General features: G+C 40.7%; 1 protein-coding gene across 1 annotated transcript; it reads left to right on the top strand.

Moving 5' to 3' along the window:
• The first annotated feature begins 4,152 nt into the window (after positions 1–4,152).
• LOC120597661 (HLA class II histocompatibility antigen, DQ alpha 2 chain-like) lies at positions 4,153–9,460 on the top strand. The gene is made up of 5 exons (XM_039856296.1): positions 4,153–4,320; positions 7,600–7,848; positions 8,307–8,588; positions 8,833–8,994; positions 9,146–9,460. Exons 1-4 carry the CDS (start codon positions 4,239–4,241, stop codon positions 8,985–8,987), a joined length of 768 nt encoding a protein of 255 aa, XP_039712230.1. The 5' UTR covers positions 4,153–4,238; the 3' UTR covers positions 8,988–8,994; positions 9,146–9,460.
• Positions 9,461–12,545: the final 3,085 nt, after the last annotated feature.

Genomic DNA, 12,545 nt, shown 5'->3' with positions numbered 1-12,545 from the left:
CTTGCTGCGAGTGAGTACCAGGCCAATGCCTGGTTAACCGTGCCAGGCAGCTCCTAGTGCCAGGGCTGTTTCTGTCTCACCCTTCTTTACAGTCTCTGTCTCTGTGCAGTAAGACAGAGTGCTGGGAAAGAGAGGGCCATCTAACGGGGACAGGGTGGTAGATTCTAAATGGAAGCCCCATTAATTTGGTGGCTGCCAAAATATACAGAAAATTGATTCTTCTAAAAAAAGTGTCTCACAAATGACTGCCTTCAACTTTAGCTCCATCTCTAGTCTCTCACAAATATCTAGAATTTTAATGTGTGAGGATAAAGGATATGAAAAGATCTGATGGGTTAAAGGAAGAAAACGAATTTTCAAGGTCATAGCAATTCCCCTCATTCCACTCTCAACATTTGTCTTGACGTTTTTAAGTTAAACAGAAAAAGTATAATTTACTAGCCAGAGCTTTCTTTAATGTAATCAATGTCTCCAAATGTCCTTTAAATGTAGGTAGGCAGCACGAAGCATAAAGAATACTCAAGGCAGGAAAAAATTCAGGTGAAAGATCATGCAGTTACTGTAGGTAGCACTGGATGACATAAGTCCTTATACTGCCGTCGGTGCAAGTATTGGAGCTTTTGAGAGCATGTAAAAAAGAACTTACCCAACTGGATTTATATAAGTAGAAGATAAAGGTATTTGTGGGGCCTGCCTGGCCCCCGGTCTGGCTATGATCCAGGCTCGTGGATAGGAATAGGACCCTGGATTTTGAATGTTACATTATTGTAGTAGTGTGCCTGTGCCTAACATATGTAAACATAATTCAGTTTATTGTATCATGCATGTGTGGCTTAATGCCACTATTTTACTCTGATATATATGGAGCCTGTGTAGTCCCCTGGGGAGCAGAAGAGGAGCACAAGAAAGGGAACTAAAGAAGAGCAGAAACAGAAGTGCGCTCCCTGCAATAGAAACATGCTCTCCACAATAAAGTTGGTGCCTGCCATTTCATTCTCATGTTGGCCCCTTGTGCATTCTTCCAACTGGGCATTCCTTGGCTACCACCATCAGAGATCCCTTTGGCAAATGGGTCAACTCAAAAGCTAGAAAATTCCTGGGGAAAGAAGTCAAAATGATGTAGATGATAGAGACTTTGTTCATCTGCTCTTACGACCACATCAGAATTGTGATGAAAACACGGAGCAAACAGCAAGTAGAGTCACCTGGGGTCTAGATGAACATGCCCTACAACTAGGGAGAGAAATAAGAAATCACCCTGCAACAGGAGGAGGTAGGACGAGGCGAGGACACAAGCCTGCCCAGTCCCTAACGGCTGAGTGGGACAGAGGCTGTGGCAGCCGGCAGCTGCAGATGCCTCTTAAAGGGGCCATGTCTGTGACGGGCCTTTCACAGTGATGTACTTGCTCTCTCTGAGCCAGTGCCCGGTTGGCTGCTGGGGAATAGGGACAGGGCACAAGGGACTTAGAGGGGGACACTGAGTTGTTGGAGCAGGGGCCAAAGGCAAGGCTTTCTCCTGGGCAGAAGTGCTGGCAATATTTATTGTTCCTCTGTTGAGCCCACCCTCCTCCCAGTGTGTGGATTCAGAGCCGCCATAGCTGAGACGTCATCAAACTGGATAACAGAGGTCCCTCCGTCCAAGGATTTCCTTAAACTCCACCTCCCCCAGCTTGTGGCTCCACCCAAGCCACATATAGGTGTGTCCTTGGTGAGTCCTGTGCCACTTGCTGAGTGTCTCCAAGACCTACACTGGTGGCAGCTGAACTTCAGTTTCTGGTGTGGCTTCTGGAAGCAACTATAAGCACAGCTTGCTGAATCTTAACAGGTGGCCCCAGAGGGGCACAGGCTGGGGCTAAACTTACCCTGCCACTGGACACCTACTACACAAAGCCATGCTAATGAGACCTGGGGGTTTAGGAGCTTTGCTTAGTACATAGAAACAGACACAGAAAGGCAGCCAAAATGGAAAGACAAAGAAGCAGAAGCTACATGAGAGAACAGAAAAGAGATCCAGGAATAATGGAGTCAAGCAATCTAACAGATACAGAGTTCAAAACATTGGTTATAAAGATGCTCAATGAACTTAGGGGAAGAGTAGAACTCGGTGAGAACTTTAACAAAGAGGTAAAAAACATAAAATGGAAATGGAAATTGTAAAAGGGAACTAGTCAGAAATGAAGAACATATTATCTGAAATGAAGAGTATTTTAGAGAGAATTAACAGAGTGGATAAAGAAGAGGATCAAACCGCCAATATAGAGGATGGGGAAGCCAAGGTTGCCCAATCCAATCGGCAAGAAAAAACAAGCCTAGAATATGATAATAATTTAAGGAGTCTTTGGGGCAAAATTACGTGTAGAATCATCTGTGTAATAAGGGTACCTGAAGGAAGAGAGGGAGAACAAGAAGTGGAAAAGCTATTTGAAGAAATAATGGAAAACTTCCCTAACCTGGTGAAGGAAATAGACATACAACCCAAGAAGCTCAGAGAATTCCAAGAAAGAGAAACCCAAAGAGGCCCACATCAAGACACATCATAACGAAAGTGCCAAAAGTTAAATACAAAGAGAAAATCTTAAAAACAGCAAGAGAAAACCAGTTAGTTACCTACAAGAGAGCACCCATAATACTAGCAGCTGATTTCTCTAAAGACACTTTGCAAGACAGAAGGATTTGGCACAAAATATTCAAAGTGATGAAAACCCAGGATCTAATACCAAGAATACTTTATCCAGCAAAGCTATCACTTAGAGTTGAAGGACAGATAAAGAGCTTTCCAGATAAAAATAAGCTAAAGGAATTCATCAACACCAAGCCAGTATTACAGGAATTGTTGGAAAGACTTCTTTAAGAAGAAAAACATGTCTCAAAAACATGAATAAAGAATGGTAATAGCTACAAGTACCTCAAATGGAAAAGAATTAAGTGCTCCAACCAAAAGATAAGAGTGGCTGAATGGATAAGAAAACAAGACCCCTACACATGCTGCCTACAAGAGACTCGCTTCAGATTAAAAGACACACACAGACTAAAAGGAAGGGGAAGGTAAAAGATATTGCCTTGATGAACCTAGAGAGTATTATTCTGAATGAAGTAAGTCAGAGAAAGAAAGGAAAATATCACACGATTTCACATTAATGTGGAATCTAAAAAAAAAATAACAACAAAAATGAAAGAACAAAATAACAACAACAACAAAAATGAAAACAATCTCATAGGTACAGATAATATTTTGAGGGCTACTAGACAGAAGAAGTTTGGAGGGATGATGAAAAAGTGGTACGGGATTAATAAATACAAATGGACAGTTACAAAAGAGTCATTGAGATAGAAAGTGTAGTATAAGAAAAATAGTTAACAATGTTGTAATAAATATGTAAGGGGGAAGAGGGGTATTAGATTTAGTGTGGTGATCACTTGAGCTCTAATCACTATGCTGGACAATTGAAACTAATATATTATTGTATGCCAACTATAATTGAAAGGAAAAAACCTCATTGAATTACACAATGGAAATATGAGCAACGAATTGTCTATTATATTTCATTAAAGCTGGGGGGAAAAGAGTTAAAGAGAAAAAATAAAAAATAATAGTCTTTATATAATCAAACAAAAACAGTTAAAAGAGCGTTCTTGCTTTATTCCAGGTCTTTGTAGCAATGACAGGTGTTCCTCTATTAAATAAGATACTGGCTTTAAAACTAAAGAAAAAAAAAAAGGTTAGAGAATTCTATGTGCACTATGAAAGCAAAAAGGAACACAGTTAACCCAAGGTAAAGTAGGTGTGGGGGCGGGTAGAAACCGCCAGGAAGGTATTCAGTTCAGGGGAAAATTCTTGGAGGATGTAACCCAGAAAATCCCGAAGGACACCATATTAGGGATGACCTCAACTATCCATGTGGCTTCTCAGAAATTCCCAGCCCTCTTGCCACCAGCAGGCTTACACACATGTGAGGAGATTCTAATTTAATACCCCTCCTCCTTTCATAGAAAACTCACTCAGGTCACTCTGAGTGGAGGCTGCACCGGAACTAGGGGATTCCCTAATGCCTGCCTGGCCTCTTAGTAGAAAATCTTCAACCGGCAACTAAGGTGTCATCATAGGAGATTTTTCTGATTGGCCAGAATCTGATCAGACTGGGTTTGGTTTCTGTGTCTTTAGATTTTCTTCTCAGCTTGGTCCTCACCATTGCTCTACAACTCATAACAGCAGCTGCTGAGACCACCTTGAAAAGAGGATGATCCTAAACAGAGCTCTGATTCTAGGGGCCCTCACCCTGATCACCCTGATGAGCCCCTGTGGAAGTGAAGACATTGTGGGTGAGTGCACAGTTCAGGGGTCGGGGGACTAGACTTGGGATACAGGGAATTGAAGGGAGAAAAAAGATAAAGATCGGCATAGAAATAGTAGAGCCTCCTCGAAGGTGTTCTCAGTATTAAGCAGATCCAAAAATTACGGTCGTTCTTCCTTCAGGAAACCAGAGTCTCAACCCACTTTCCCTGCTACCTGTGTTGTTGCACACTTCACTAAGTACAATATTCTGTTTCTAATATCAGATCCAGTAAATATAACCTGGAGGGCTCTATGACATTTATTCATGATTGCCTTAATATTAGGAATGTTTTCACGAGTGGATGTTTGTTATTAAAACTTCATGAACTATTGCTTCCAAATTTCCACCGGAGCTTTTTATATATTTCTCCTGTAGTTCATCTTGGGGTAAATAGTTCCATGAATTATGTATACTATGTAGATATAAAGAAGGGTGTCTTTTTCTTTGTCTCAGATTTACATATATTTTCATGCCAGGAACTGGCACAAGTGGGGAATGGGTAAGTGAACCCAGCTGGCTACATGCCTTTAGACAAGTCATCTTGCCACATGGCCCTCACTTAATTTCAGTTACCTCATATGTGTCACCTCACAAAAAATTAAGTAATATAGGTATACAGATGTGGCTCCCAAGTAATAAAGAAATATAAATGTCAATGATTATTCTTATTTTTAAGTTATTACTATTATAGGTATGGCTTCATAATTTTTTCTTTAACAAAGTAGGGGATATCTTTATTTTTATTTTAAATTTGAGAACTTTATGATGAAAAACTTGGCAAATTAAATTATATTAGTCTCAAATCGTCAGCCCGAATTACCTGTTTTTCACTTCATCTAAGGAAGAATGAGCAAGCACAGAGTTATAAATAGGTCCCCTGGGCCCCTCTACCTTTGTTGTCCACCCCTTTCCACCTTCTCTTCCTACATTCATTTTTCCTCCTTTCTTGCCAGGATCATTCCCTGGCTCTTTTCCTGTTGTTTTATTGACATGAAGAATGGGTTAGTAAAAACCAAAATAGAAAAGCCTAATAGCTCAAAAGGGAAGTGGAATGGAAGTTACTCTGATCTTCAGAGACTTTATTAACCATGGCTGCTCCTGTTATAACTTTGTCTGGTAGCAGTTTTACCTGCTTCTCCAGAGCACATCCAAATTTCCTTTTTTCAATGTCACACCATAGTGCCCTAGTCAGGCTTGACTTATCTATTAACCACAGTGGGCACAGGGTCAAGGGCCTGCAATGTCTGTAAGGCCACATGTTTTAATTTCTTTTAAAATTAGAAGAAAAAGTGAACTTATAGAGTGGAAGAAACTTTTAACTTAGCTTGGATTATATTTTTTATACCAACGTGGTCATAAAATATAACTTTTAATATTTTTATGAAAAAAAGGCTCACCTAAGCAACAGTGTTTAGGGCTCACAAGTCATAATATAGCCCTGGTCACTGCTGAGTCTAACTTTCATAGGATTCTGCTACCTTTGTGTCTATCAGTCTTCCCCAAAAAATCTCTGTGGTCCTCAAGAATAACAATTGACTTTTAATACAAAATTTTTGAGCACATAGCAAGCTAAGTGTTGGGGATTCAAAGATGAAAAAACATGTTATCTGTCCCCTAGAGGATGCACAGATTAGCGATAAAAAGAATATGAAGCAGGAAAACAGAAGGACCGTTGCTGAGTAGGATAGTGAACCCAGTGAGGCTGAAACCATAAAAGTGAGTTGGTTCAGTTGGCCCAGCAGTGTGATGTTCTTTAGCAACAATTGGCAGCCCAGGACAAGTACCAGATGAAAAGAATAATTGCATGTATTCATGTTTGAAAAGGAGTCAAGAAGATTCATTGCAAGGATAGGGAAGCTTTGTTGGAGGGCCTTTTAAGTAATCAGCCAAAGGAGTCATGCTGGATAGGGATGAGGAATAGATAAACTTGTAGAGCAGGACATTTGAATGAAGGCATTGGAGGTCATAATGCAGTCAAAATATTTTTAATGAGAGAACTTAGCTAAAAAGCAGAAACTTCAAGAATGAGCTTGACGTGTCCAGGAAATTCTAAAAGATAATTTCAGGAAGAAAAACAGACTCCTGTAAAGACTAAGAAACATGAAAGGATAACGTTCAGTTTGACTGGCAGATGAGATATATGTAGAGGATGTCAGATATCCCCTTTCACAGAACTTATCACAGTATACCACAATGGCTCCTTTACTCACCTGACTCTCCCATTATTCAATAAACTCCTTAATGGCAGAGACCATGCATGATTGGTGTTTTACTCCTCATCTTCTGCAGTGTCTGAAATCTTGTTGATACTCAGTAAATGAGGAAGGCAGGAAAGAGGAAAAGGCTTTTATGTATCTTTACAAAATTGTCCAGTTAGGCTCACTTGAGCAGAGTCATACTGCAATGGCTGCCAATCTGCTTTGGCATCCTCAGATAAATACCTTGTTCATTCAAGGGAAAGGCCATAGTTTACCATGAGTCCTCAACAAATGTAAGTGTTGAGTCAAAAAAAAAAAAAAGATAGGTTTAGAAATGTCCTTCAAGAAAAATAAATAAAGAAAGGTGAGGAATAACAAAAATCCAAAATCTAGTAAAGTTTTTATTTTTTATTTCAGAGAGAATCAGATGCTCTCCTCTCAGGATCACTAGTGTTACAAAAACAGAGATCTTAGAAACGTTGTAATATTGTTGCTGTCCTTAACTCTTTCTTATGCTCTAAATAGAGGAAATTCTTTTAAAATAATAAGTTCTATGTGCTTTTTTTATTTAAAAAAAAAAAAACAGAGGAAGGAATCCCATGTTCTTCTCTGAGCCAGTCCTGAGGGGAAAGGAACCATAATAAGTGTGTTATTAACTAGTGAAGGAATTAAGTGAGAGATAAAACTTATGAAGTAGATAGAAGTAAACTGAATCCTTAGGAAAGAAAGCTAATACCATGATCATTCATTCCTTGTTTCATCCCATTACAATATTTGTCATAAGCCTACGATGTGCCAGATACTGAGCTAGGCATGCAGGGAATAGCAGTAAATAAGATCTGCGAAAATCTGCTCTCATGGAGCATGTGGTATAGTGGAAAGATAGGCTTGATTCTAACAGGATAACTACCAGTATTAAGAGGAGGAACAGGTGCTGAGAATTTTGTCTAAAGACTATGCCAGAGATGAAGATGTTTGAAAGTCAATTTCTTCTGTCATTTTGTCTAATAAGGCCCTTTTCTCTCCCTCTATTTTCCACCTTCCTGCTCCTCACCCTCACTCATCAGCTGACCATGTTGCCTCCTACGGCATAAATGTCTACCAGTCTTACGGTCCCTCTGGCCAGTACACCCATGAATTTGATGGAGACGAAGAGTTCTACGTGAACCTGGAGAAGCAGGAGACCGTCTGGCGGCTGCCTGAGTTTGGTGAATTTACAAGTTTTGACCCGCAGGGTGCACTGAGAAATATAGCTATACTGAAACACAACTTGGACATCGTGATTAAACGCTCCAACTCTACCGCTGCTACCAAAAGTACGTGTTCACCATTCTGGCTTTCTTTAATGAGTGTAGCCCTCCATACCAGTTCTCACTCCCTTCTTCCCTAGGGATAGATACCCTTCACTACTCTATAAAACTCTCTTCTTTCCAAGGAGTCTCCAGATTTTCTCATGATAACTGCTAAACCCCCATCCTCTCCCTTCTTACAAATCACATATTTCTATGTAATACAAGGGTTCTTACTCCCATATTTTAACCCTTGTGTCCTTCAAGGACAGCTCCATAAATGTCCTGCCTTAGGAAGCAGGTCTGCAGAGAACAGGGGACAGGGATAAAGCACAGGTAATGTACAGTGGCTAACGAACAGAAGGGAAACAAGAGCTCTTCCACTATCAGGTGGGGGAATGTTGGTGGGAGGGCTCCTCCAGGATGCAATGCAGAACTTCAGGACAGAAGTTCTGCAATTTATATCTGTTATTTCTTCACCATAGAAATTCCTGAGGTGACTGTGTTTCCCAAGTCTCCTGTGATGCTGAGTCAGCCCAACACACTCATCTGTCTTGTGGATAACATCTTCCCTCCTGTGATCAACATCACATGGTTGAACAATGGGCACTCAGTCACAGAAGGTGTTTCTGAGACCAGCTTCCTCTCCAAGAATGATCATTCCTTCTTTAAGATCAGTTACCTCACTTTTCTCCCTTCTGCTGACAATATTTATGACTGCAAGGTGGAGCACTGGGGCCTGGACAAGCCACTTCTGAAACACTGGGGTATGTATGAGTTCCCCCCACTTTTGGTGTCCGCTTTTCTTTGTCGAGTCAGAATATCCTGCCTATTATCCCCTAAATCTCATGGCCCTAAACTTAACATTTCAAAAGTTTCTAATGATAGACTTCACAGTCCTCTCTAAGCTCCATACCCTAAGTCTTTGTAGAATTTACCCCTCCCTGTTGTATCCTATGTACATGCTCAAGGACAGTCTGTATTCCGACCTCCACAACTTCACTTTCACAGAGCCTGAGATCCCAACTCCTGTGTCAGAGCTGACAGAGACTGTGATCTGTGCCCTGGGATTGACCATGGGCCTCGTGGGCATCGTGATGGGCACTGTCTTTATTGTCCAAGGCCTGCGCTCAGGTGGTACCTCCAGACCCCAAGGGCCATTATGAAAAGAAGGTAAGGATTCAGATTTAAAAAGCAGGAGGAAGGAAAGTGAGAGGAGGTTGTGAAAACAAATGTGATTGAAAAGTTGTAGAATTGGGAAATGTCATAATGATGGCACAGAAGGCCCCTGGAACCTACTGATTCCATGTCTGTCCTATTGCAGGTACATTGCCCATCTACAAGAGCAGAAAAGTGGATATGCTAGATGACCAGCACTATATTCTGGCCAAGTTCATCATATTCCTTCTTTCCTCCTAACACTCCTCCTCTGCACCCAGAACGATCTCTGCTGCTAAAAGTGCTACATCCCCCTCAGATCTCACATACCCCTCAGAATTCTCCCTCAACCTCCTGAATTTTTTGTTACTTTCTCAATTGTTACCTATTATGGGATTCTCAGGGTATCACATCTAATTCCTCGGTGACCCTGAGCTAATATCTCCATGGAAGCAATAAATCCTCTTTATGAGATCTTTACTGAAGATTTTCCTGTCTTTTATCTCAGAATTGACTAGGGCCAAGGCCCTTTATGCTTCAGGCCCATTTAATCTCATTTCTAAGGTCATGTTTCATGCCTAGAAACACAAGAGAAAATAAGCATAATCTGACTACATTTTGATACCTTAGCTGAGGTTAATATTTCTCTCTTCCTTGTATTCCCAACTTTGGCCACTGCCACCCACCCTCAATTCAGATATCAATGAAAGTAATATACACCCTCTATCCTTGATGTATATTTGTTATAGGAGAAGTACAAAAACCAAGAAATAAATCTGTATTTATTTTAATATGGCTCTTAAAAATTGTGACAGAGAAATAAGTTAGTGGAAAGAAATTTTGAATCTCAGAAGTACCAGAAGTCAAAATTTGTTCCCAAAACTTTGAATATTTAAAGAATAAATGACAGCAAAAGCTTTCTTCTCCCTTTCTTACTCTTGAGGAGATAAGAATTTGCTATGCAGGAAAAAAAAAAATGGAAGTCATTTAGGAGAGCATTACAATAGGACAGTAAAGTGGGTATCTGAGAAGGACCCAATATTTTGTCCCTACTTAGAGTTAGTAACAATGGGAAAAGGTATGGAATTAGAAACTACAGGCATATTTAGGGTTTATAGGACACAGGTATAGTTTTCCTAACCTCTTATGTGAATCCTTGCTAGATAACCATACAGATTTTCCTGCACCACCATGGTATGTCAGGGAGAGTAGAGTAAATATGGCTGCAGAATGTTTCTAAGCAGATAAGCCTAAGTCAGACTCACTGAATCCCTGTAAATTCCTATGTGTCCTTGTGTGCTCTGGGGAGCAGCAAAATAGCCCAATATTCCCAGTCCCCTGTCCCTCACCACTCCTGACTAAGGAAAGCATGAGCCTATGAGAATGAAATCCCACAAAAGACAACATGGTTGAGATAACAGAGTGTTGGCTATGGGTGCTGCATCCTCCTTGTCAGAGCCCAAGCCGAGCAGCTTGGTCCTGTCAACTACGCCATTTGGCAGGGCCAAGCAGTTTGTGTTGGCTCTTTCTATTGTCAGGGTCAGGGGTATTGCTGACCAAGAAAGGAAGGCTTAGGTGGTGTAAGGCCCAGTTGGAAGAAAGCACAAGACACAGACATGAGGATGAAATGGCAGGCACCAACTTTACTGTGCAGAGAGCACTTCTGTTGGGAAGGGCAGTTCTATGGGGAAGTGCATTGTATGGCACGGGGCGTGCAGTCTTGAGCGCACTTCTGCTCCCCTTTCTGCTCTCCCCTTCTTCTCTCCTTCTCTCTCCAGGAGACCGCATGGCTCCTCACATAGCAGAGTTAAAAAGTGGCATTCAGCCACACATTGTGATACAATAAGCTGAAGTATGTTTACCTATTTTCTAAGTCTGGGGTCCTATTCCTAGCTGTAGGCCGGATTACAGCCAGACCTTGGACCAGCCAGACCTTGGGCCAGTCAGGCCTGGTGCCCACATTCCTCTGGATTCACTGTCTCCTAGTGAAAACCTTTGCAGAGAAAATTAATCAACAGAGGGGATTCTTTAGTTCTCTTGAGTGTGTCTACCTCATTCTTGAGTGTACATGATCTGACTTGAAGTCATTTTGCCTTTTGGAATTGTTTGAGTAACATTGCCTCCGTCTTTCCATTCTGCAACTACTGAGTTTATACATAACATCTAGGATGTTATGGGATGATGTCATCTAGGATGACATCATGGAAGAGCTATAAAATGTATGTGGCTTTCTCAGTCTATGCCATCTGCATCAGTAAGTTTAAAATGTAATTGGGAGAAAAAGACACAATATTAACACAATAGTTGATACAGCAGAGTTCAATATAAAGAAACGTAAATCCAAATCTAGGACTCAGCACTTTATAGCTAGATTTTTAAACTCTATAACACTGAGTAAAATATCTAACATTTCTAAGCCTTATTTTTCTCCTCATAACATGAGAGTGATAATACTTTCCTTGCAGAGTTATTGACAGAACTTGAATAATATTGATACGCAGGCAGTGCCTTACACATAGTATGCAAATACTTAAGAAAACATTGCTAGATATATCCACCATTAATTAATTTTTTAAAAAAGGATCATATTATATGAAAAGCACTTTTGTTGTTCTGAGCCCTTTAATAATTCAGGAGATTCAAACATAGAGCTATGGATAAATTTCTTTTCATACATTAATTGGAGGATTTTTTCCTCTATAGAATAAGAGGCTGAGATTAGGTCAGGCTGAGCGAATGGATAAGGTAGAGTGATAATTGGTGAAGAGGTTGCTAAGACAACTCTTATGGCAAGAAGTTGTGATATTCGACTTTGGGTTTTTCCTCTAATAAGAAATATGTTCCCTCCTTATCGCCCATAAATCTTTAGTCAAGTACATTATATGTGATAGATCTTTATATATGTTTACTTTAGAGAAGAGGTGGGGAAGATCAAAGGAGAAAAAGCTACCTGTGAGGTAAAAGTAAGAGAATAATGAAAAATACAGACTAAGAATTAGTAAATGCAGGGAATCTGATCATGAAAACATGGGTAACAGAGCACAGAAAATTCTTAGGGCAGTGAATCTATTCTTTATGATACTGAAACCAGAGGACGAATGTGTCCAGAGCTTATGCTGCTTGCCCCAGCCGAAAACCAATACAGGAGTTGGGCTTGCTTCCTGGAGACAGAAGCAAGATAGCACTCAGAAGCCTGGCCCCCAAGTAGCTTGGAAGCACAGATTATATAGGAAAAAATCAGCCACCATGAAAATTAAGGGAGTTGGTGTCATGGACGCTACTAATTGGACTATTAAAAGGGGATGAGGTAATTGATTAGTGTGTCCAGTTCTGGAATCAGCCATAGCGCCATCCTGTCTGGTCCCTTGACCTGGTTCCTTGGCTGGTGGATTGTAGTTTTGCCTCAATGGGACTGGGGCTGAAATACATCTTAAGCCAAGATGTTATCCTTACTCTAAAGTCCAACCAAAACCTATTGCTTTGTTAATCTTATGTCCTAAGGCTCAATGATTAAAGGAGCAGACATACAGAGAATAAAGATGGGTGGCAGGGGAAGGGGGGGCAGG

The sequence above is a fragment of the Pteropus medius genome, unplaced genomic scaffold, assembly GCF_902729225.1.
Source record: "Pteropus medius unplaced genomic scaffold, Ma_sr-lr_union100, whole genome shotgun sequence".
NCBI classification, from domain to species: domain Eukaryota; kingdom Metazoa; phylum Chordata; class Mammalia; order Chiroptera; family Pteropodidae; genus Pteropus; species Pteropus medius.
Note: the sequence above shows the minus strand (reverse complement) of the source record. Positions and strands in the feature narration are given on the sequence as shown.

What these genes read in the sequence shown, in the direction of transcription:
- LOC120597661 (XM_039856296.1), top strand. Translation starts at nt 4,239, where the DNA reads ATGATCCTAAACAGAGCTCTGATTCTAGGGGCCCTCACCCTGATCACC. An exon ending in TGGAAGTGAAGACATTGTGG is followed by an intron (nt 4,321 to 7,599) that starts GTGAGTGCACAG and finishes CTCACTCATCAG; the next exon opens with CTGACCATGTTGCCTCCTAC. An exon ending in GCCACTTCTGAAACACTGGG is followed by an intron (nt 8,589 to 8,832) that starts GTATGTATGAGT and finishes TCACTTTCACAG; the next exon opens with AGCCTGAGATCCCAACTCCT.